The sequence below is a fragment of the Lontra canadensis genome, unplaced genomic scaffold, assembly GCF_010015895.1.
Source record: "Lontra canadensis isolate GAN:19392208 unplaced genomic scaffold, GSC_riverotter_1.0 scaffold1, whole genome shotgun sequence".
In the NCBI taxonomy this organism is placed as follows: domain Eukaryota; kingdom Metazoa; phylum Chordata; class Mammalia; order Carnivora; family Mustelidae; genus Lontra; species Lontra canadensis.
In genome coordinates this window covers 81,445,808-81,470,419 of record NW_022630995.1, presented here as the reverse complement: position 1 = coordinate 81,470,419, position 24,612 = coordinate 81,445,808, and the positions used below count along the sequence as shown (strand labels likewise).

General features: G+C 36.6%; 1 protein-coding gene across 6 annotated transcripts in view; it reads left to right on the top strand.

Annotated features, from left to right (window-relative positions):
* Nucleotides 1-23,140, top strand: part of INTU (inturned planar cell polarity protein) — an 88,600-nt gene extending 65,460 nt beyond the window's left edge. For 3 of the 6 annotated variants that reach the window (XM_032857990.1, XM_032857987.1, XM_032858004.1), the window contains exons 9-16: nucleotides 540-593; nucleotides 6,351-6,413; nucleotides 7,284-7,505; nucleotides 8,121-8,603; nucleotides 10,241-10,338; nucleotides 12,902-13,091; nucleotides 16,672-16,829; nucleotides 19,771-20,980. In XM_032857990.1, coding sequence (XP_032713881.1) covers nucleotides 540-593; nucleotides 6,351-6,413; nucleotides 7,284-7,505; nucleotides 8,121-8,603; nucleotides 10,241-10,338; nucleotides 12,902-13,091; nucleotides 16,672-16,829; nucleotides 19,771-19,882 — 1,380 coding nt within the window. In that variant the 3' untranslated portion in view covers nucleotides 19,883-20,980. Of the gene's footprint in view, nucleotides 1-539; nucleotides 594-6,350; nucleotides 6,414-7,283; nucleotides 7,506-8,120; nucleotides 8,604-9,823; nucleotides 9,910-10,240; nucleotides 10,339-12,901; nucleotides 13,092-16,671; nucleotides 16,830-19,770; nucleotides 20,981-21,266 lie in introns of those variants that run through there. The other 3 variants (XM_032857991.1, XM_032857988.1, XM_032857995.1) reach the window with 3 other exon arrangements.
* Nucleotides 23,141-24,612: the final 1,472 nt, after the last annotated feature.

The following is a 24,612-nucleotide window of genomic DNA, read 5'->3' as shown; positions in this document are numbered from 1 at the left end:
TTAATCCATAAATAAAGATTAAGGGTCCTTTTATATAGAACATAGGAAAGACACAGGGAAGAATGTTGATATTTTCAAAGAATCTAACTGCTGAGAAATATATAGGAAATAGAGGGGAGAAAAAAAACCCTCAAAATAGTTTGAGTACATTAAGATTGATTATTTTCCTCTTAAGAATTTTAATAGTTTCAAAAATTTTCCAACTCAAAACAGGAAAGCAGTTTTTTAACCCCAGAAATTATTTTGCATTGAATATAGAATAAAGCTCATCTTAAAGCCCATAATAAATAAATAAATAAATAAAGCTCATAATATTCGAGATTTAACTGAAAAATGTATGTTAAATAAATATTTTTCTGTAATTCCAAAGCTTAATAGTAACATGTTCTATTGGGGGACATTTCTTAAATATCACAAAAAGCAAATATACTTATTCAATTCTTCAACTAATTATTAAGCACTTTTATGAGGCTATTACTAAACAATAACTGATATGAGTTAACTGGTTTGTGTTACTTTTTTTTTTTCTTTTCACATAGATGGAACTAGACACAGCATTGAGTGACTTGGAGGCTGCAGATTTTGCAGAACTGGTGAGAGAACCAGTGGATTTTATGAAAGGCTCAATGTTGATTTGATATTTTATAAATCAACCATTATTCTATATATTTTTCAAGTGAGCATGTAATAATCTTGAAATATGTAGCATTGGGTCTCTATTTTGACATGAACAGAATCTATTTTGCTTGCCTTAAAATTTTTCTCTCAGTTAAAAGTATTTGTTCATAAGGTATACATAATGATTAATTGCACTTAGAATCTTTAAGAACTGGGCTTTGAGAGAAAGGACATACATTAATGTTAAAGTAAAGTAAATAACTGAATTGTAATACTAAAGTAAGCAAAAACCCTATAGATATAAATTTCAGTTGGGAGTACTAGTATGTTTTTTAATCTTTTATATGTTTTATATATATATATATATATATGCTAGCTCTGTGCAGTAAAAAGGCCTAGAAATAGTGATCATCCCAGTGGTGATGAATGCCATTAGCACCCAGGCTATGGTACGTAAATAATACTTCTTACTAAAAGAAACCAAGACTCCTAAGAGAAATGGCTGATTGCAGATTTGGGGCTGAAAATATACGAGATAAGCCTGGCAACATCTTATTATTTCAGAAATCCAGAAAGCTTTAAAAAATGCTGCTGTGGGGTCCCTGGGTGGCGTGGTCATTAAGCGCCTGCCTTTGGCTCAATTCATGATCCCAGGGTCCTAGGATTGAGCCCCACATCAGGCTCCCTGCTGGGCGGGAGGCCTGCTTCTCCCTCTCCCACTCCCCCTGCTTGTGTTCCCTGTCTCGCTGTCTCTCTCTCTGTCAAATAAATAAATAAAGTATTTTTTAAAAATATGCTGGAGTTAATAATAGGGTTCAAGTAATTAAGAGACAACTTGAAGAGGCTCCCACTTGAGCATCTATAAATGTAATAACTGCAGCAGATTGAAACCCATCAGATATGTTGAAGTCCATGAGTTCATAATTGTACTCAAGAAAAAAAGAAACTTCTTGGTCAACTTTGGAGGATGCTAGGGAACCAATTGATTACTGTGAAAACTGACAACAAAGAGAAAGAAACAAACATTTATCTGCCCTTCCTATCTGAACCATACCTCAAGGTTAACAAAAAGAGATGAGGGGGAGTTCTCTTTATGGAAGTATTCTATTTAACATACCAAGAAAGGATGACAGAACTGGAATATTACCATATTGCAATCTTCCCAATGAATTATTAGGTCTAAGCAAAGATCATCAGTTTTCTAAAGATTTTGTTTATTCATTTGACAGACAGAGATCACAAGTAGGCAGAGAGGCAGGCAGAGAGAGAGAGGGAAGCAGGCTCCCTGCTGAGCAGAGAGCCCGACGTGGGGCTCGATCCCAGGACCCTAAGATCATGACCTGAGCCGAAGGCAGAGGCTTTAATTCACTGAGCCACCCAGGCGCCCCTCATGAGTAGTTTTTAACATCATGAAAAGAAAGACAGCCAGGTAGTATGTGGCTCACGTTGGAAGCACACAAATTTTCTATCAGATATACTTGATGAGGTCTTGAGATCTAACTACCACTATATAGGAAATACTAGGGACAAAGGGACATGTTAAATGACCCCATTTGGGGGAGGGAGATTATAATCATCAAAGTCCAGACTATAAAACACAATAAGACAATTTCTTCAACAAATAAAAGGGAACAGGGAGAAAATGAGAGAGCCTATCAGTTACAAGAGACTTAAGAAACATATCAACCAATTTTAATATATGGGTCCTTACCTGGGCCCTGATTCAAACAGATAAAATTTTTCAAAACTTCTTTGAAACAATCAAGGAAATGTAACATTGATAACTGGATATTAGATGAGAATAATTCTTTTGATGTGGTAATGGTATTACATATTTTTTTTTTCTAAACCCTTCTGTTTTAGAGATACATACTCTAAAGTATTTGTAGGTGAAATCATATAACATCTATTAGTGGTTTTGAAATAATTCAGCAGGGAGAGGGAAGAAAGAGAGGGATATTGATGAGACAAAATTAGCCATGTGCTGGTCTTGAAGCTGGGTGATGGTGGGCACATAAAGCCTAATTATACAATTCTGTTTTTGTAATGTGCTGAAATTTTCAGTAAGGAAAGTTCTTTTAACAGGGACCTGGGTGGCTCAGTCAGTTAGCGTCCAACTCTTGATCTCAGCTCAGGTGTTATCTCAGGTTCTTGAGTTCAAGCCCCACATTGGGCTCCATGTGGGGCATGGAGCCTACTTTAAAGAAAGAAGAAAAGTTCTTTTTTTTTTTTTTAAGATTGTATTTATTTATTTGACAGACAGAGATCACAGGTAGGCAGAGAGGCAGGCAGAGAGAGAGAGGAGGAAGCAGGCTCCCTGCTGAGCAGAGAGCCCAATGCGGGGCTGGATCCCAGGACCCCGGGACCATGACCTGAGCCGAAGGCAGAGGCTCTAACCCACTGAGCCACCCAGGCGCCCCAGAAGAAAAGTTCTTTTAAAAGTAAATGGTGGGGGCAGTGGGGGCCTGGGTGGCTAAGTTGGTTAAGTGACCTGATTTGAGCTCGGGTCGTGATCTTAGGGTGCTGGGATGGAGCCCTACTTTGGGCTCCACTCAGCAGGGAGTCTGCTTGAGGATTCTCTTTCCCTGTGCCCCTCACCTCCGTTTGTATGCTCACTTGCTCTCTCTCAAATAAATAAATAAATCTTAAAAAAAAAAAAAAGTAAATGGGAAATTAGATGTAGAAGCAGTGAGGGCTGGATCATAAGCTTGCTGGTGAAATCTTGATTGCTTCAAAGAGTAGCTTAGTGTTTTGTTTTGTTTTGTTTTGTTTTGTTTTGTTTTTAAATCAGTAGTTTTTTATTTGACAGGAAGAGAGAGTGAGAGAACACAAACAGGGGGAGCAGCAGAGGGAGGAGAAGCAAGCTCCACGGGGCTCCATCCCAGGATGCCAGTATCACAATCTGAGCTGAAGGCAGACCCTTAACCCACTAAGCCACCCAGCTGCCCCAAGAATAGTTTAGTCTTAACTAAGATCCTGAGCAAATGGAAGCATTTTTTTTTTGTAAAAATAATGGAAACTTAAACATGGTGAACTCTTCATAGGTCATAAATCTTTTCACTGATGGAGAATGTTTAGATAGACACTAGCATTAGGAACAGTTTAAAGTATTAAAAATTCCAGGTTTTAGGAACTTACATCTAATAGGTTTCATTAAAAGTCTAATTCCTGGGGGCGCCTGGGTGGCTCAGTGGGTTAAAGCCTCTTCCTTCGGCTCAGGTCATGATCTCGGGGTCCCGGGATCGAGCGCCACATCGGGCTCTCTGCTCAGAAGGGAGCCTGCTTCCCCCCACCTCTCTGCCTGCCTCTCTGCCTGCTTGTGATCTCTCTCTCTCTGTCAAATAAATAAAAATCTTAAAAAAAAAAAAAAAAGTCTAATTCCTGGTTTATGTAACATCACTTTAATGAGCATTGGAACTAACAATATTTTCTGTGGTTAGAAAAAGTTCTATTGGGATTCCTTGGATACAACATCAAGATACAACATACATAAAGAAAGAAGAAAACTGATAAATTGAGAATGTCAGATGGTACAACTACTTTGGAAAAGAGTTTGCAGTTTCTTAATAACCTAAATATACACCTACCATATGATTCAGCCATTCTGTTCTTCTAATTACCCCAGAGAAGTGAAAGCCTATGTCAATACAAGACCTATACACAAACATTCATAACAGCTTCATTTGTGATAGCCAAAAACTGGAAAAAATTCAAGTAACTCAAGTGTCCCTCAGTGTCTTGATAGGCAATTGTGGTATGTTCATGCAAGGAAATACTACCCAGTGAAAAATTTGGCAAGAGTGTTGATGGAATTGTTCTATATCTTGATGTTGATAACACTTAACATAACTATGCACATTTGTCAAAATTGGCAGAACAGGGGCACCTGGGTGGCTCAGTTGGTTAAGTGGCCAGCTCTGGGTTTTGGCTCAGGTCATGATCCCAAAGCCCTGAAATCAAGCCCCACATCGGGCTCCATGCTCATGGTGGAGTCTGCCTGAGGATTCTCTCCTCTCTCTCTGCCCTTCCCCCACCCCCAACTCTCAATTAAATAAAAATATCTTTTTTTTAAAGCTTGCAGAACAATTCACAATGAATTTTACCTTAAAAAATGAAAATAAGGATTTATTCTAAACTTTTTGTGAAATTAGATTTAAGATTTAATCTTACATCCTAATTTTGTTTTCTTTAGTTTTTAAAATTATTATTAGGATATAATTTATATTTGGTAAATTCTTCTGTGCCCTTTTATAGTCAGCCCCTCTCCCTACCTACCTCCAGCCCTTGGCAACTACTGATTTGTTTTTGTCCCCATGGGTTTTACCTTTTCTGGAATGCCCTATAAACTGAATTAGATAATAGATAATTTTGAGGGGCCTGACTTAATTCAGTTAGCATAGTTCATTTGAGATTCATTCATGCCACTGTATGCATCTATAGTTAGTCCCTTTTACTCCTGAGTAGTAGTCCATTGTATGAATGTTTCACATTGTTTATCCATTTTCCAACTGAGAAATATTTACGTTTTTTCTCGTTTTTCAGTTTTTTTTAGGTTTCATTGTTTTGGGATTTTTTTTAGATTATTAAAGTAATACATGCATAATTGGGTAAAATGTAAACATAGTTCTTAAAAGCAAATGTCCTCCCTCTTCATCCCCCCCCAGATCTATCTCTAATTTAACTTTTCTTACAGTTTGAAACATATTCTTCCATAAGAAACATATTCTTTTTTCTATACACATAGGTACACACAAACCAGCACATGTGTATACACGTACATGTATATCATTGAGGATGCTACTCTTTAAAAAATTACATCATAATGAATATTTTGTTCTGTAGCTTGCAGTCTTTGCTCAACAGTATACTGTAAAACCTTTTGTGCCTGCTCATATAGATCAACCTTATTTTTTTAACAGACCTATGATAGTCTGTAGTATGAACGTACCTAATTTTGTTAACCATTCTCCATTGTGACACTTGACTTTATCTCCAATTTTTGCTTTTCACAAATAGTTCTGCTACTAATTTTTTATACAAAAATCTTGATTCTCCTGTTTGAGCATTTCTGTAGATTTTTGGAACCAAAATTACTCAAAGGGTTTGTGTATTTGATTTTTATATATATATACTAATCAGTTGTTTCCAAATAGGTTTTATCAAATTATACCTTTAAAAATATTATTTGGGGGCACCTGAGTGGCTCCGTGGTTTAAAGCCTCTGCCTTCTGCTTAGGTCGTGATCTCAGGGTCCTGGGATCAAGCCCCGCGTTGGGCTCTCTGCTCAGCAGGGCGCCTGCTTTCCTTCCTCTCTCTCTGCCTGCCTCTCTGCCTACCTGTGATCTCTGTCTGTCAAATAAATAAATAAATAAATAATCTTTTTTAAAAAATTATTTGGTAATATGGGATATTTTAGATGATATATAGTAGAAGCTTTTTGTCTTGATAGACTTGTTTCAGTCCCTCTTGTAGTAACTAATCATATGTTCTATTCTTAGATATCTCTAATCAACAGTATCGTAAAAGATTAAAAAATAAAATTGTTTTCCGTCAAAAATACATGCACATTATCTTTCTTCCTAATACCCTTGTATATTCATTTCTAAAGAAGGCAGTATGAAAAGTTCAGTTATTAAACAATGTAATTGCCATTTTAACCATTGTTGCTTAACTAAGATGTTTTTTATCATGAAAAAACAGAATATAAATCCACTGTGGTTTTTCTTCCCCAGTCTGAGGATTACTATGACATGAGGCGGCTGTATACAATTTTAGGGTCTTCTCTATTTTATAAGGTAGGTTGAAGCTTGAAATTTTTATAAATGTCCAACTGCTATATGAACAGACCTAAAACAAATTTTCTCAAACTTCTGCAAACATAAAAATATATTTCTTCCTTTTCCTTTGAAGTTTGTTACTATTAGATTAAGGTCTTTTAAAAAACAACAACAACAACAACAAAAACCAAGACACTGGTACCTACATATTTACAAATACAATAAATATTTCTGATGTAAATGATCTAAAGCAAACTTATCTAACCTGATCTAGAGCATTTGTGGATGTGTAAAGGAGAAACAATACTGAAGGAACCAAATGTGTAAGAGAGAAAAGTAACACTTTAATGATTTCTTTTTGCAGCAATGAGTATACTTTTTTCTTATCTTCAACATAACCCTTTATCTTTTTAGTAAATGTAACAATTAGTTGACTTCCATGTACAGCAAATTAAGCATCAAATGAATTTAAGTATTTTCATATTTCAAGAAGATTTTTAAACACAATTTAAAACCTATCTAAAAAAGAATCTGACAAAACAGAATGGTACACAGTGAAAACTAGGTCTCTCCTCACCTTACCTCTTGCTTCTCTTCTTCACTTTTCATCCTCAGAATTCAGTTCTTTTCTAATGTTGCCAAACACTCGGGCTTATGCTACTCAGGTGATCTGGTTTTGTGCTAAAGTCTATCTGTTGTAGACTTGACTTTCATAAATCTTGGATCTCTAATTGACGTCAGGAAAAAAAAATTATCTTTACTGTGTCTTTATTCCAGTTGAAACTGGAATATTTTAAGCCAACTGAAGTACCTATGAAACTCTTAGAAATAATGGAATTATTGCTTTATATCACTAGTTGACTTTTGTTCTTTGTGGTTAAATTCAAGGGTTATTTGATATGCAGTCATTTGCCTAAAGATGATCTTATTGATATTGCTGTATACTGTCGCCACTACTGCCTACTGCCTTTAGCAGCAAAACAAAGAATTGGTCAGTTGGTTATATGGAGAGAGGTGTTTCCTCGACATCACCTCCAACCTTCTACAGACTCAAACACTGAAGTCTTTCAGGAACCTGAAGGGAGATATTTTTTGCTAATTGTTGGCTTGGTAAGTTTACCTTGGTTTCTGTGTGTGTATGTTTGTGTGTGTGTTTTGGGGTTGAGTTTTTTTGGCCATTTACTATCTAAATATATACTCAAACAAACATAATAATTTAAAATTATGAGCATTTCAGATACCAGTATTCAAGAAAATGTTATTTGTCCCTTATTCCTTTTCTTTTGCATCCCTTTAATGCTTGTGGAGAAATTAATTAGTGAAACCCAGAATAAGATTGTTATCAGGTCCTTAAGATCTTTTGTTCATATTTCTATAGTGTTTTTATCCTCTTGTTTGTCTTGGGAAATAGAAAAGGATATAGAATGAGAATAAACATGGGATTGTAAATAAAAGGACTTCCAATAATTGTGGCTCTTTGAAAGCTACCTTGTGACATGTGCCAAAAAGTAGTAGTTGATGGTATACCAGGAGAAGGCAGTATGATTGAAGATTTGTTTTCAAGGACAGTCAGGCAGCACTGAAAATAACTAACAAAGGGAGGGAGGAATTTTTAAAAATAGTATGATTATGCTGTATGTTGTTAGTATTCATAAATGTATACATGCATGCTACATATAAACATTTTCATGTAGCTAAAGCTCTATTAATATTCTTTTCTTATAGAAGCACTATATGTTATGTGTGCTATTAGAATCTGGAGGCTGTGCATCCAAAGCTATTGGGAATCCTGGACCCGACTGTATTTATGTGGATCAGGTCAAAACAACTCTTCACCAACTGGGAGGAATAGATTGTCGCATCAGTGAACAGCTAACAGCTTCTCCCAGCCCCTGTTTGTCTTGTGCTGACTGGTTCCTTACTGGATCACATGAAAAATTAGATAGTTTGACGACCTCACCTATCCTCAGTAGACTACCAGGTACTTCCAAGGTAGCAACCTCTCCAACATGCAGAAGAATTCTTTTTGGTGACTATTCCTTAAAGATACGTAAGCCCAGCCCTTCCCGAAGCAGTGGAGGATCTGACAACGGTTGTGAAGGTGGAGAAGGCATTGGCCTGAGCCCCCATACTACACCAGATGCCATATGGAAGCAAAGAGAATCTCAGGGCTCTGATGGCTCGGAGGAAAGTGGGGCCTTGCTTAAGGTGTGTGTTCATTCAAGTATGTACATTGAGCTAAGCTGTCTTGCCAGTTCTTATTTTATTTTTTTTAAGATTTTATTTATTTATTTGGTGGAGAGAGAGAAATCACAAGTAGGCAGGGAGGCAGGCAGAGAGAGAGAAGGGGAAGCAGGCTCCGTGCTGAGCAGGGAGCCCAATGTGGGACTCGATCCCAGGACTCTGAGATCATGACCCGAGCTGAAGGCAGAGGCTTAACCCACTGAGCCACCCAGGCACCCTCCAGTTCTTATTTTAAAAATGCAAGAAAATTTTTAATTTAATGTCGGGATCATTCTTCATTTGAACTACTGGTTGTTTTGGTTACTGTTGGCAAACCAGTGATTTAGAACCAAAAAGAGAAAAAAAAATCAAGTAATAAAATAGTAGCATCCAGGAAAGCTGCTTGACACTACTTACAAGTAGGGAAATTGCTTAATCCTGCTTTCCCTGTTCATCTTCCTTCGGTATTCACAGTGTTAAGTGAAAACATCCTAGTTGTGGGGGATTTTAGAGGGCTGATCTGGCTAAATAACCAATAAAATATTCAGCAGAAACAAAAAGAAAATCAGAAACTTATATATAAGTATATAATTATAAAAAATACATGTAAGTGTATACTTGTAAATATTTGTGTGTATATATGTTATTCTACAGGTTTTTATAGGAGTTTTTTGTTTTATTTTGTTTTGTTTTTATCTGCATCTGTGAAGGTCTGGTATCCATAGTCAAGAATTTAAAATGTGATTATAAAATAAAGAGAATGTTCAGTTTTCAGGTTGTTTATTTTTATCATTTTCCCATGTTTTTTCTCCACGAAAATACCATAATGTATCCAAATGATCATCAAAGTAATCACACTGGGGGATGTTATGCTTATTCTAATGATGCTTCTCTTTCAAAACATTTTTGAAACTCTCATTTGGGTTGTTGGAGGCAATGCCAGACAAGGCATAAAGAAGGAAGAACCTGAGAAGGGGCACAAATAAGATCTGAGATTCTGAGTGTCATGGCATAAATAGCCATAGATTGCATCTTCTAATTCCAAACAATGCAGAACTCTTGGGACTTTAGGTAGATGTATTTAGGAAAAAAATTCTTACTATATTCATTATCCGGTCAGTGAAATTGGTAGGAAACATAATTTAGGAGGTAATAGATTTAAAGAACCATGAATAGTTCCTAAGAGAGATTGAATTAATCCCTAGGATTGAGCCATTCAACAAACTTGATTGAACACCTACTATGTGCCAAGGGCCATGCTAAACAGAGAAGATACAAAGATGGATAAGACACATGCCTTTGAGAAGTATAAAGTCTAGAGAAGGAGATAAGTACATATACATATAAAACGTAACAAAACTTGATAATGGCTCTGGTAAGTTTTCAGCAAGAACTATCATGTCCTAAGACATGGTTCCGAGGTCACTGTTAGCAAAGGAGGTACAGGTACAAAGGAGGTACAAGGTACAAAGCAAGAGGTACAAGTTAGCATCAAAAATATTTAAAGGAAACTTTGCAAAACAGTAAGTAGTTCTCTTAGAAGGATTTTCAGTTTTTACACTATTTCTGCTGTTTGATTCCATTCTTAGATGCAAACTGATCTACTTAACTGTATTTTTCAGGTCACTAAAAAGAAGGTTAGTCTTCCAAATCCATTTCATTTGGGGAACTTGAAAAAGAACCTTTCAGAAAAAGACCTGGAAATATTTAACACAATGAAGTAAGAAACTTCCTTATAATATTCTTTTTCACTTAAACATCGTGTCTTTAAGAAAATTTTACAGTTAGAAAGTACAAATCCATACCATATAGAGATTTAATTCAAAAATGTAATTATGGGGGTGCCTGGGTGGCTCAGTGGGTTAAGCCGCTGCCTTCGGCTCAGGTCATGATCTCAGAGTCCTGGGATCGAATGCCGCATCGGGCTCTCTGCTCAGCAGGGAGCCTGCTTCCCTCTCTCTCTCTCTCTTTCTCTCTGCCTGCCTCTCCATCTACTTGTGATCTCTCTCTGTCAAATAAATAAATAAAATCTTTAAAAAAAATGTAATTATGATATATCTTCATTATTAAAGGAAGTATCTATGCTAATTCACTAATGTTTTTCATTACACGTATAGGAACATGTACTCCTATTACAAAAGATTAAAAAAACAGAGTAATGTTTCAAAATGTGAAAGCCCCTTTTATCTCCTTTCCATGGGTAACCTCCCTTTTGGGTGTGTATATTTTTAAATTATTGTATTTACATTTTTAGACCTTAGTGGATTCTGTGGTCTGCTCCCCAGATACTCCATAGCCCAGGGTACTCCTGCCCAGTGTTGGCAGTTGGCGGGGGTGGGGATAGTGAGTGCGAACTACACACAGCTGAGTCCCTCCCTGGCCTTGCTGGGTTTGGAAGTTTATTGACTCATCCAGGATTATAGTATCTCCCTGGGAATAGCCCACATCCAGTGGCTAATAGATAAGTGAATGCAAAGACTTGGCCCTTTGCCTAAATTCAAGACAACTCTAAAAGGCCATCCAAGCTTCAGAGTTCCAAGTGGTATCTGCGGAGACCTTTGTTTTGATTGCAGCTTCTCCTTCGCTCAATCCTGCTTCCTGCACACTTTCCGCCACAGGTGTTGTTCCCCAAGGTTCTCCCTAATAAACTTGCTTGCTGCATATCTCTCAGAGTCTCTCATTTTCAAAAAGAGATGAAACCTCAAACTTACATTAAGTAGAGAATTCTGAAGAAAAAGGGACTAAGAGGAGCATTTTCAACAATTTAAATTGTCTATAATTATTAAAATATGAAATGTTACATATTCACTTCTTGTGCAGCTATTAGGTGATGACAAGCAGATCTGTCAGGATCAATTAGTATGTAACAAACTCAACTGCACACTTTTATCTGGACAAGCAGACATGTACAAATAAAAATCATACAAAAAATTTCAACACTATGACCTTAATCATTGAAACATCTTATAGTAAGTTCAGATTTATAGATGATCTCCTTCCCTGTCTGTCCCTGATCTTAAAAGAGAACCAAGGCCATAAGTCAATAATAAGGAGAAATTATTCTGATTATGCAGCCTAATTAACAGTTTAATAGGAGTAGAACTAACATGAGTGATCAAGGCAGCCTAGAGCTAAGAGCTGAAATATGCCTTTTCTTTGTCCTGTGCTTGAGACTAGGGGAAAAAAAAAAATAAAAACTGGAGGGATTTCTTTTAAATAGTTATTAGAATTAGAATGGGGGCAGCTTGAGTGTTTGAGATGCAAATGCAGAATTGCAGTCCATATGCTTAAAGATTACTAATCAGAAGTTATGGATGAAGAGGAAAAAGGCAAGGTTTAGTGGAGGAAGCTTCAGAGTTAACTAAACTCAGCCATTTAGCTTTGTGACCTCAGGCAAGCCAGGTAATCTGAGATCCCTGAAGATTGATTCCCTCATGGTTAAAATGAGGGTAGTAATACTATTGAACATCTCAAAGGGTCATTATGAGCATTAAGACTAAGGTATGTTGTAGCACTTCCTTGGCACAGAGAGGGCACTGAATATATGATAACTATTATTATGTTGTTGTTGCTGTTATTGTTTTTCTTTAGCTCTTCTTACCACTGGTAGAAATAAGCGGTATATATAGATTCTGCTGGCATGTCTGAGACCAAAATAGGGGAAGAAAAGATGGAAAAGAAGAATAGAGAAATGAAAATAGTAAGAGAACATGGAAGGGAAGGAAGACTCTAATGAGGAGTAGTAGAATACAAGTAAATGCCATAGTATTCCAGAATATTAACCCGCTTTGCAGTTGGTAATAATAATTTTATTTTTCTTCAGGATCATCAGTTGGACTGTTAGGCTACTAATTTAAATATGTTTATTTTGTTGGAAGGTGTTCTTGTATGTGGTCAACTCTAGGCTGATACCTTATTTATGACTTGTAGGTATCCGAACCAGAAAGGAGCTGATAATTTATTACCAACTATGGAGAAAGAGGGGTTTAGCCAATTTGGGTTGTTTAGCAAAGGAACAATTGTTTGCAATTGGTGTGTATTTATCCTCGCCTCCCATGTGATATTTGCCTCCATTAAGGAATTGATAATAGCTCTAGCCTGTATTCTAGTTAAGAAGAAAATGGGACTTAGATGTTTGGCCTAGTTTTCCTGCCCTGATTACGTTGCCAATATTATACTGTAGATAAAAGTTTGGAATCTACAACGTTCAAAACGAAGCAATATTTTTTAAGTTTACTTAAATATCTTCTCTCTTTTTTTCTTATTTTTTTGTTCTTTTCAAGATTAACATCTGGTCCTGAGAACACACTTTTCCACTATGTTGCCTTAGAAACTGTGCAAGGGATCTTTATTACTCCGACCCATGAAGAGGTGGCACAGCTAAGTGGCTCTATCCACCCTCAACTAATAAAGAATTTCCATCAGTGTTGTCTCTCCATTCGTGCAATTTTCCAACAGACATTGGTAAAAGAGGTATAAATATAGTTTTGTCAATTTTGTTTACAGATCTCTAAATATTCTCTCTAAAAGCTCTTTAATCAGTATGTCCAACAATGACAGTTTTTATTTTAATTTTTTTTAACAGTAACCCAGTCTAATTAGAGTACACAATCTAACTTGAGTGCCAAAAGGATTATACTCACAATATTTAACTTAAAAGCTTTGTTTCATAATAACTGATTTTGATGTCCTGGAATGCTATTCCAAAAAATGGTAGACCTGTGTTTTTCTATCGCAAAGTAGAATATGATAGTTTATAATGTAAATTAGCCTCTATATTTATGATCTGCGAGTCAGCCATTGCTCGGACAGTAGTATCTACCAATTGTTAAGTCTGATAATTCTTTAAGTATTCTGTCAGTAGTATAAGGTGTTTTGTAACATAATAGGGTAAGGTACAGTGATAGACACAATACTGTTGCAAATCTTTTAGCCACTTGATTCATTTCTTGCTTGCTTTTTAATCCAGGATGAAGTTTCATTTAATATTTTACCTCTGCATAAGTAATAATGTTATATGTAATTAAAAAATCAACTAGATTATCTTAATGGCAGGGAAAAGTATGTGTTGATTTCTTGAAAGGGATAAACATACAGAAGTTTGTCAGTGGTCAAACATCGCACAGCCAAAACCAAAAAACAAAACACCCCTATGAAGATGATTGAAATGTATATAGCAGTATGTGTGTTAGGAATGCTAAAATTGAAAAAAAAAATTTAAAAAAGAAGAATGCTAAAATTGGGGGCACCTGGGTGGCTGGCTCAGTCAGTTAAGCATCTGCCTTAAGCTGAGGTCATGAACTCGGGGTCCTGGGATCGAGCCCCACATTGGGCTCGCTGCTTAGCTGGAAGTCTGCTTCTCTCTCTCCCTCTGCTGCTCCCCCTCCTTTTGTTCTCACTCTGTCTCTCTCTCTCTCTATCAAAAAAAAAAAAAAAAAAGTTAAAATTGTGAAGAACTTGGGTTTAAATGTAGAAGAATATTGGGCTGGGAGTAAGGAATTTAATCTGAGCCTGGATTCTTCCTATTTCCTCAGCTATAAAGTAAGTGGCCTGAATTATGTCTTAGAATTCATTCAGCAATAAAATTCTGTGTTTTGTAGGATTTTTAAAAGTTTTCTTTCTTTCTTGAGAGAGAGCACACAAACTGGGGGTGAAGTACCAGGAGAGGGAGAGAGAGAATCTTAAGCAGGCTCTGTGCTGTGCCCACAACACAGAGCTCAGTCTCACGACACTGAGATCATGACCTGAACTGAAATCAAGAGTCAGATGCATAACCAACTGAGCCACCCAGGTGCCCCTTATAGGATTTCTTCTTTGAGCTCTCAGAAATTAGTATTCAGCAAAATGTTATGTCCAACCATATATATGTGCTTTGTGGTCTTAATCTCCTCCTTTCCTTTTGATATAACTGATAGAGTCTCTAAAGGAATCTTTCATTAATAATTCAGTAATAGTAATGTAATTATTCAGTAATAGTAATGCAAATTAGCCTTTCCCATAATACTGAACTATTGAGATATCCACTATGCACCAGACACTACTCTGGTGCTGGGGATATAGCAGTGAACAAAGTTCCTTTCTTCCTGAAGCTATTACCAGTGTGTGAGTGGAGGTCTGGGTTCTTGGATTCCCTCATGAAATATTTACGTGAGGATCCATGCTTGAATAAAAATGGCCAGAAGGAAGATAGCAGACATAAAGCAGTTTATTGAGGACAGTACACTCTCAAGGTGAGAGAGCAGGCAGGCCCAGAGATGGCAACTGCACCAGGGTTAGGAGTATCTTTTCTTTTTATGTTTCCATAGTTTATGGGTCGTAGCTAGGACAGTCTCCCACTGAGGTGGTTTCCAGTCATCTAAGGGACTCCTATGGTTGGGCATAGGTCCTACTCCCAACCACTGGCCCTACAGGGTTCTTGCCAGAACTATCATGGTCATCTTCTTCCATGGAGGTGAGGGGCATTGAAAGCACAATCTAAATATATTATAATGCAGCTATTCATTACCCCGGGGCAGTGGTTGAAGAGGACAGCACTCTTCTCCACACATGGCTCTTGGTCTGTCAACCCAGGGCTATTGGAAGCCTTAATTTAGGCCAGGATGTTAAAAGCCGAAAAGTCAGGATGTTGTGTCCTTGGGTTCCTTTTTTTTTTTTTTTTTAAGATTTTATTTATTTGTCAGAGAGAGCACAAGCAGGGGGAGAGGCAGAAAGAGAAAGAGAAGCAGACTCCCTGCTGAGCAAGGAGCCCAGTGCAGGACTTTATCCCAGAACCCTGGAATCATGACCTGAGCCAAAGGCAGACGCTTAACCGACTGAGCCACCCAGGTGTCCCTGTCCTCAGGCTTCTAAAGTGTCCCCTGTTTATCACCACTTTTCCTCCAGCCCACGTCCAACTAACTGTCTACTTTATCAAAGTCTATATTCTCAAGGGAAAGACTAATGTAGTACAATATGTCAGGTAGGTAAGTTTCAAGAGGAATAGTAAGATAGGATAATATTTGAACAAGGACCTGAATGAAGTGAGGAAGGAAGCACGTTAAGTGGCAGGCTGCAGGCAGGGCTTCCAGACAGGGAAAACAAATTCAAGTGCAAAGCTGCAGAAGTAGGAGTGACTGAGAATGCTGGAGCTGGCGGGGAGGAGAGTGCTAGGAGTTGAGATGGCAGAGGTTAGCAGGGCCAGATCGCACATGGCCTGATAGAAGGGCTTTGGGGTTTGTTCTGAAGGAGATGGGAAGCTCTTGAGACAGTTCTGAGTAGAGGAAGGACAGGATCCTACATTTTTGAAAGGATCACTCAGGCTACTACTGTATGAAGAACAAGCTCTGTAGGGTAGGGAGGGTGGAAGCAGAGACCAGTCAGGAGGCTATGGAACTTCTCAAAGCAAAGAATGATAGTGGTTTCTGGATTCTGGAGGGTGAGCAAAAATGATTTGTTGACGGGTTAGATAAGAGTTTTGAGAGAAAGAAAAGAATCCAGGGTCACTCCACTAAGTTTTATTTAGCCTTATAAAAAGTCTTTTTAATCCAAATGAGTCATTGTTTTGCTAATAATTTAATCAATGGGTAACTTAAAGGGGATGCATGAAAGGAAGAGACATACTGTTTTAAGTATATGTGTTTTCATTTTATTACAGAATCATCTATGAATTTAGTAACCAACTCACTTGTAATCTATTTATTAAGCATCTCCTTATGTACTAGCCTCTGCTGCTTCAAAACACACAAAGATGAACACCATTTGGTCTCTGGCCTGGAAAAAGCATATAATCTACTGGGGAAGACAGACCTACAAACTACTAACGTAATTAATGTAAATACTAATAATACAGGGCTATGAACAAATGTTTTCTGAGAGACTTCAAGGACACTGTATCCATGAAATCTCTTTTAGGAGATGGTATTTAAACTAAGTATGAGGAAGAATAGAAATTTTCCCACAGACCAGAAGAATGTCATTCCAGGCACTTAAGTAGCCAATTCAAATCTGTATGGGAAAACATTTTAAAGTAACATTGTAATACCAGTTAATACTAATAATACATATTAATTTACAGAAAAAGAAGGCACTAAATCGTGGAGATCATTCAGGTTCTACAAATTCTGTATCTTCTCTTAACCCTGTGAAAGAACATGGTGTGTTGTTTGAGTGCTCACCTGAAAAGTGGACGGATCAGAGGAAAGCACCACCAGTTATGGCTTACTGGGTAGTAGGGTAAGTGGGGGAAGAAAAGGATTTGAAAGGGAAATAAAATGTTAGAAAAGTGAAAGAAAAATGGTAAAAGAGAAAAGCATTTTAAAATGTAGGCATGGAATTATTAATCTAACTGTAATATATATTTTTAGGCAAGTATGTATGTATGTGTGTATGTATGTAATCTCTACACCCAGTGTGGAACTCATGAATGACTCCAAGATCAAGTTTCATGCTCTTCTAACTGAGCCAGCCAGGTGCCCCTCTAACAACTATAATATTTTAATACATTTTAGAATTTTTATTTTATTTACTAAGTATCTCCTTTAAATTCCTCTCAAGTCTTTCTCTTCTTACTTTTTCTTTTTTAAAACTTATTTTTAGATTCAAGAATAATTCACATACAGTGTTCTGTTAGTGTCAGCTGTACTATATAATGATTCTGCAATTCTATATATTACTCCTTAAGTGCATTCCTTAACCCCACCACGTATTTCACCCATTCCCCCCACCCACCTCCCCTCTGGTAACCACCAGTTTGTTCTCTCTATTTAAGAATCTGGTTTTGGGTTTGTCTCTTTTTCTTTGTTTTGCTTCTTAATGTCTACATGTGAGTGAAATTGTGTGGTATTTGTCTTTCTCAGACTGCCAAGGCTTTTTTCTATTAAAATAAAAGGCTGATTCAGTAACCTTATAAAATTATCATAGTAATATACTAAAAGATAATGACTCCACAATTTTAATGCTATTGCTTTCCTTCCGTCCCTCCTTCCCTCTTTTCTTCCCTCTCTCCTTTCTTTACCACTTCCTCTCCTCCCCCCCCACTCCAACCCACCAACTACAAGAGGCTGCCTGACCGTAGCCCTTGCCCACCTCTTTCCACCTTTTCTCATTTCCGTCTCCATCCACTGTGCACAGCCACACTGGCATCCATTGAATCTTATTCCTACAGTCCCTGTGTGAAATGTTCAGCTTCTTAACTTTGGGTGTCTGGTTCCTTGATATTCAGATCAGTGCTAGCCTCAAAAAGAGAATCCAGGATCTCTTTCCTGCATTAAAGTGGCTACTATTATTGTTTATTTTCTTGTTTGTTTATGGTCTTTCTCCCCTTCACTAGGAAGTTAGGCTTTATGAGGTCAGGAATTGTATCTGTCTTGTCCACCACTGGTAACTGCAACAGCATCTGGCACATAGTCACTTGATAAATACATCACAATTTAATAAATGGAGTTGTGCTTGGCAAAATATGGTGGTGGGAGGCTGGTAAGGCAAACATAAAGTCATTACATTCATGGTCTTATACTCACCAGAAAAAATATGAAATATGCTCAGACATATATGTATTTCTGGATAGAGTTTTTTTAGATAGATTGAATAAATGAGTTGATACAACCAAATGCTATGGGAGTTCTGAGGAAGGGGTAAAAATCTACATTGGGATTATATAGAAAGGCTTATAGATTCCATTTGATCTGGTTTGAAAATGAATTACATTTGGATAGAACATTCTAGGAAAAGGATGGGATGAACAAAGACTGAAACAAGGGAAATCATAAGGCAGAGCAGCTAAGTAGACTGATTTGCCAGGATGGTAAGGGAGTGACATAGGCAAAGATAAAATGGAAGATCAGGTTGGAAAGCTAAGTTAGGGCCACTGTAGAGAGCCTTCAATTCCTGACTAAGGAATTTAATTTTGAGGGAAATGTTGAGGCACTGAAGGTTCTTTGAATTGGGTTCAAGAATTGGTGGAGGAAGGGACACAGAGTTAGGTGAGACCGATGTTACCAGATACCTACCATGCAGTACTGAACTATATAACAAACGTTATCCAAAGCAGTAATCCTGTGTGTTGGTCCATGAGATTTAGAATCATCAGAGTCACTTGTTAAAATCAGAGATGCCTTTGGCCCACCCCAGACCTGCCAACAGAATCTAGGGTAGTGGTAAGCTCTTTGTGATTGTGATGTGTACCCAGCCAAGCTTGGAAGGAACATCAGCATAAGTTCAAGTCTGTGTAGTGTGATCAGAGCTGTGCTATTGGAAGATTGAGCTGGGAGCAGCAAAGTGTCCCTGGTGTAGACAGAGAAAATAGAGATAAAAACAGTTAGGCATACATACAGGTGTATAGCAGAGCCTAAACTACATTCACAATTGGACTAGGAAGAATCAAAAGGTATTGAATTATGATGCAGATCTATATAGAATACAGGAATTTAAGGAAGTCAGATAAAATATACCTGATTTAAACTGTCTGATCTATACTAGTACTGACTAAATATATAAAAATTTTAACTCTTTAAAAAAATTAAAGTTTTAGTGGTATTTCCAGTTAAGTACTATCTACAAAAAGAACAATCATAAAATGTTTTGTTGTTGTTGTTGTTTTTAATATTTTATTTATTTGTTTGAGAGAGAGGTAGTGACAGAGAGCACAAGCGAGGAGGAGCGGGAGAAGCAGTCTCCCGGCTCAGCAGGGAGCTCAGTGAGGGACTCAATCCCAGGAACCTGGGAGTGTGACCTCTGAGCCAAAGGCAGACACTTAACTGACTGGACCACCCAGGCTCCCTCATAGAATGTTTTAATAATAATTAACATTTAGAAAGTAAATGACCATGTTTAATAGCCATTGTACTTAACGATAGTAACACATTTAGCTTTATTTTAATAATAATGACTAAATTTAATATTTTAAAACTGAGGTATATGGTAATATATATATTGATAAAATAGGCTATTTTACTCTGGAAAAATAAAAATAATTGACCTAAGGCATGTATTATTTATTTTAAAATAAATCTAACTGTATTTTCCCCTACTATAGATTTAGATTAGTGGCTTTTATTTCACTATGAATTCTGTCAGAAAATAAAATAAAATAAAATAAATTGAAAGGTTGGGGTTTTTCCCCCTTTGATATTTGTTTTTTTAATTTCTGAAATGGGCATGTTCTTTTCCTCTACAGGAGACTCTTTCTTCATCCCAAACTTCAAGAACTTTATGTCTGTTTTCATGATTCAGTCACAGAAATTGCCGTAGAAATGGCTTTTAAATTGTTCTTTGGATTAACCGTGTAGCTGTGTTTTCTTGATGCATGGCAACTGTGCACAGAACACTGAACGGTGTTAGAATTGCTGACACCCATACACAAGAAGATAAGGGTTAGCCTCTCTTAACTGTTCAGTTTTGAACATAATATTGTTAAATATTGAGATGATATGCTCTTGGATTTGATGCACTAATCTTAATGTAGTATTGTGAGACTTGAAAAAAAGAGATTGTTAACTTATTTCCATTTTGGTATTTAATGTTAATTTATTGACTAGTTTGAAATAATGTGAAGTGTTTTATATAAAATTAATAGAGGACATATTTATCTTGAAAGAATATACAATTCATAAGTTGTATATTATTTTCAAGACTAATAATGATATCTGGTAAAAGAATCACAAAATCAGGAGGATGTGACCAAGTCCTCTAACTAATTAGTGCTGGGACTGTGAGCAAGTTTTGTACCTCTCTGAGTTCAGAATCTTCATTACAAATGAGATGACTGTATTGAGACCTCTGAAGTCCCTCTTAAATAAAATGTGCAGTTTTTTTTTTTCTTCTTGCCTACTGCTCAGTACCTAAATTTGTCATGTCCAAGTACTGATTCCTTATTACATCAAATACTTTGCTTTAGTTTAACTGTTTGAGTAGATACCTCACCATGGGGTAGAAGAACTGAGGACTGAAAATTAAACTTATTTTTCTATTTATTTGATTTTGTGTACTCTTTCAGGTCAGCTCTATTTTGGGTAGGATATAGTTTTTAAACTATTTGTACATAAAATTTTATTCTTTTTATTGAGATATATTCAGGTATGCACACATATTTTATATAGTTCTTGAATTTCAGGACAGCTATATGTAAATCATTTTTAAAAACCTGATCATGTTAAAAACACTGAAAAAGTTGGGTGAAAGAAATCCTGTGGTGACTTCCGTTAAATACTAATTTTTGCCTTATAAATATGGTTTGTTATGTAGTGGGTTTTCCCAAAGGAAATTAGGTTAATGAACAATAGTTTACTTGACCCTTAGTAGAGAATCAAAACTATCAGGATAAGAATTTTCTTTGGCTATGAGAATTTGGTGGATTGAGAAAGAAGGAAAAACATAACAAATACTGTATTTTTATTTTATTTTATTTATTTATTTATTTGACACAGAGAGAGACGTCACAAGTAGGCAAAGCAGCAGGCAGAGACAGAGAGGGAAGCAGGCTCCCCGCTGAGCAGAGAGCCTGCTTCCGGTCTCGATCCCAGGACCCTGAGATATGACCCGAGCCAAGGGCAGAGGCTTAACCCACTGAGTCACCCAGGCACCCCTGTATTTTTAGTTAACATTTACCCAGTAGATCGTCCTGAAGTCTCAGATGTCCCCAAAACTACAATACTGGGTTTTTTTCTTTTTCAGGACTTAAGCTTTAGAAGGGGAATTATGCCAACACATCTAAAGTTAGTCTCTATTGCCTCTTCAGACACCTGGAACATGAGCCCTCGGGGTTAGAACTAACTGTAAAACACAGTGAGTGCACCCTTTGAAACATTTGGTCTTCGAAGAAACACTGTTACCTCTGTATAATCAGCTTAAGAGATTTTCACCCAGGTATTTAAAATGCAAACCACTGTATTTGTCCTGTTAGTGATTTGTGGGCCTTAACTTTGGCATTTAAATCAGAGAAAGAAACTTCGGTTCTTGAAATGTACAAAACAGCTTGAAATATCCTCTGCTTAAGATCACAATATTGGTCAGAATGGTAGAGAGACCCTCAACACTGCCTTAGCTCTGCTTGCTACATATATGGGAAATAAGGCACTTTGTTTAAAAGTATTTATTAAGTATCTTAAATTTCTTAACATATCCCCCGAAACACATTAGCTATTTTCAGTACTAAGATTTATTAATAAATGTAACAGTTACCTCAGATTTTCAAACAGACTGAACTAAAACTGGGGTTTTTATTACAAGGGACTTTTTTGTTTCAGTTAATGAAATTTTGGCCTTTTGAACCACTTTCCTGGTGTCAAAACATCTTGAGACCACCACTCAATAACAAAAAAAAAAAGACAAAATAGACTACTTGTCTTAATAAGTAGAAAATCATTTGTTATACTGTAGATATATACTTTAATGTCCATGTTGCAGAGACATTGTATTTTTCTGAGACATTGAGTTTTTAAGAAATAAAACCAAACATTGTGGTTATCTCTAAATGAATATTGAAGTAAGCATTGTAGCTAAACCTAGCTGCCCATTTTTCCAAATATGTTCAGATTCACATCTGAAAGATCAATTTAATTTTTAGCCAATGAGTGCCTATCTGCTACTTTATTAAATAAAAGGGGACAACATGACAATGTAAATACCCCAGAGGTGTACTTTAGCTGATATAGAAATATTCTTAAGTTGAATTTTATTAGCATTCTGCAAATGTTCCCTTTTACCAGACTATAAATGCAAAAGATTATAGAACTATCAGTTTTGGAAATATCAAATACTGTTTTATCACCATCATACATCTTTTAGGCCCCCCCCCCAAAATTACATTTTAGATTCGGCACCTTCCACCCTTCCACCCTCCCTCTCCTTTCTTTAGTGTTCTTTTGTTTGTTTCATTTTGTCAGGTTAGAGAACTGTACTTAGCAAGGGAGAGTTTCTTATTTGTGCCAAGGAACTGTTGATGGTGATGCATACTGGCAAGATAGTAAATTTGCAGTGCCTGATTTTTATATTTCTGACACAAATGAGCAAAGTCATAAAACCAATTTACTAGGTTTGTCTGCTTTGAACATTCTTCACAATAATATTGTGAATAATTATTTGTTGTCTGTATAAGTTCCCTCTAAATTGTGCACATATCATGTGCTGTGAAAGTGTTATTTACTCCTACTACCACCTACTACTACCATTTATTATTATTATATATCCATTGGTTAAAAACCAAGGTATCAGCTAAATCATACCTGCTACTGTACAAAATGTCGGAAAGAAGCTGAGAAAAATATTCAACACTAAACACTTTTGAGAATAAGGATGTATACTTTGGATATTTTAAAATACATTATTAAATGTTACTAAAACTTTATACACTAAACTATGTGAAAATAATTTAATTTTGTAGAGTTGTATTTCTATATTCTATAAAATTGAAGCTATTTTTATATTGATAGTCTTTCATAAAGATGGTTTGGAGGTTTACTTGCAGTTGTGTTGTCTTTTCATGCATTCATCCAACAAATCATTGACTTTCTACTCTGTGCCAAGCTCTGTTCTGGATGCAGGGATAAAGCAGTGAACAAAACAGCTAAAAATTCCGGCCTTCGTGGACCTGATGTCCCCATGGGCAAGGCAGGCCACAAATAAGACAAATAAGTAAAATATATTGATAAAAGCTAAGAGAAAAAAAGTGAAGGAAGAAAATAGGATATGAAGTGTGAGAAATAGGGTGGCCAGGGAACGGGTTGCTAAGATGACCCTAGACCTGAACTGAGAGAGACAACTAACCATGCTGATTTCTAAGGAAACCAGAATGAACAACTCAAAGGTTCTGAGACTCTCTACTTTTAATATCAACTTATAAATCACCAGAATATTTTTTGTTTCCTAAATCAGTAAATAAAATGCAAATACAGCTAGTTAAATAATTTTAGCTCCATGTATTGAAAAGAGCTGGTCCATAGCTTTTAAGCCTAAAAAAAAAAAAAAAGATCTACATTTTTAAGTACTTTCACTTTTTTCATGTTTGCTGTCTTCTATGGAAGAATATATGTCAGAAGTAAGCTTGAGGATATCATAATGCAATATGCTATAAACATTGTCAATGATAAGAGTCAAAAACATCTCCCTGGAGAGCAACAGAACACTTGCTTTTTCTGTCTGCGATGCATATGATCCCCGTGACCAGAGATGTTCCTTTGACCTCTCTTGGCACCTTAAAAAGTCTTGCCTGGAGTGTGACTCAAGTATTCCCTCTGCCCCCTTAAATTTCTCCCTGTATGCTTGTTAATACTTCAAATTCCCTTAGAGGAGACCGAAACCTTTCATTATATTTCTTGCAGAAAAAAACATCACTTCTTGAATTTGCAATGTATTTCGCAAAGGATTTTGAAGTCTGTGCAATGAAAAGACTAAATCTTTTAAGCCTAGGAATAATGATTAATGCAATTGCTTCGGAAAGATTAACCTGTCAGTGGCATGTCAAATGGAGAGAGATTTGGCTGAAAACCCCGCTAAGAGTCAAATAAGCTACTATGGAAAGGAAGATAGCACTAAACATGTAGGACTTGCTAACTCGTTTTATGTGAGGTAATCAAAATATAAACAATTTCCCACTCTGGAATCCTGGCCTTAATGTGTGGTTTTGTACTTGTGACAAGTTGTATCAAAAGTGTAAAAATGGGGGCACCTGGGTGGCTTGGTGGGTTAAGCCTCTGCCTTCAGCTTGGGTCATGATCTCAGGGTCCTGGGATGGAGCCCCAAGTCGGGCTCTCTGCTCAGCAGGGAGCCTGCTTCCTCCTCCCCCTCTGCCTGTCTCTTCTGCCTACTTGTGATCTCTCTGTCAAATAAATAAATAAAATCTTTTTTTAAAAAAAGTGTAAAAACACACTTAAGATTAATAAAGAAAAAACTAGAACCCTAAGTTCCAAAAAATAACTCAACTTATGGTTTGTAGATGTGTTTCAAGAGTGCAGGTCCTAAATAAGAGACGTTAAAATAGAATCTCTATTTATTAGAAACCATTAAACAAGATATAAAAAGA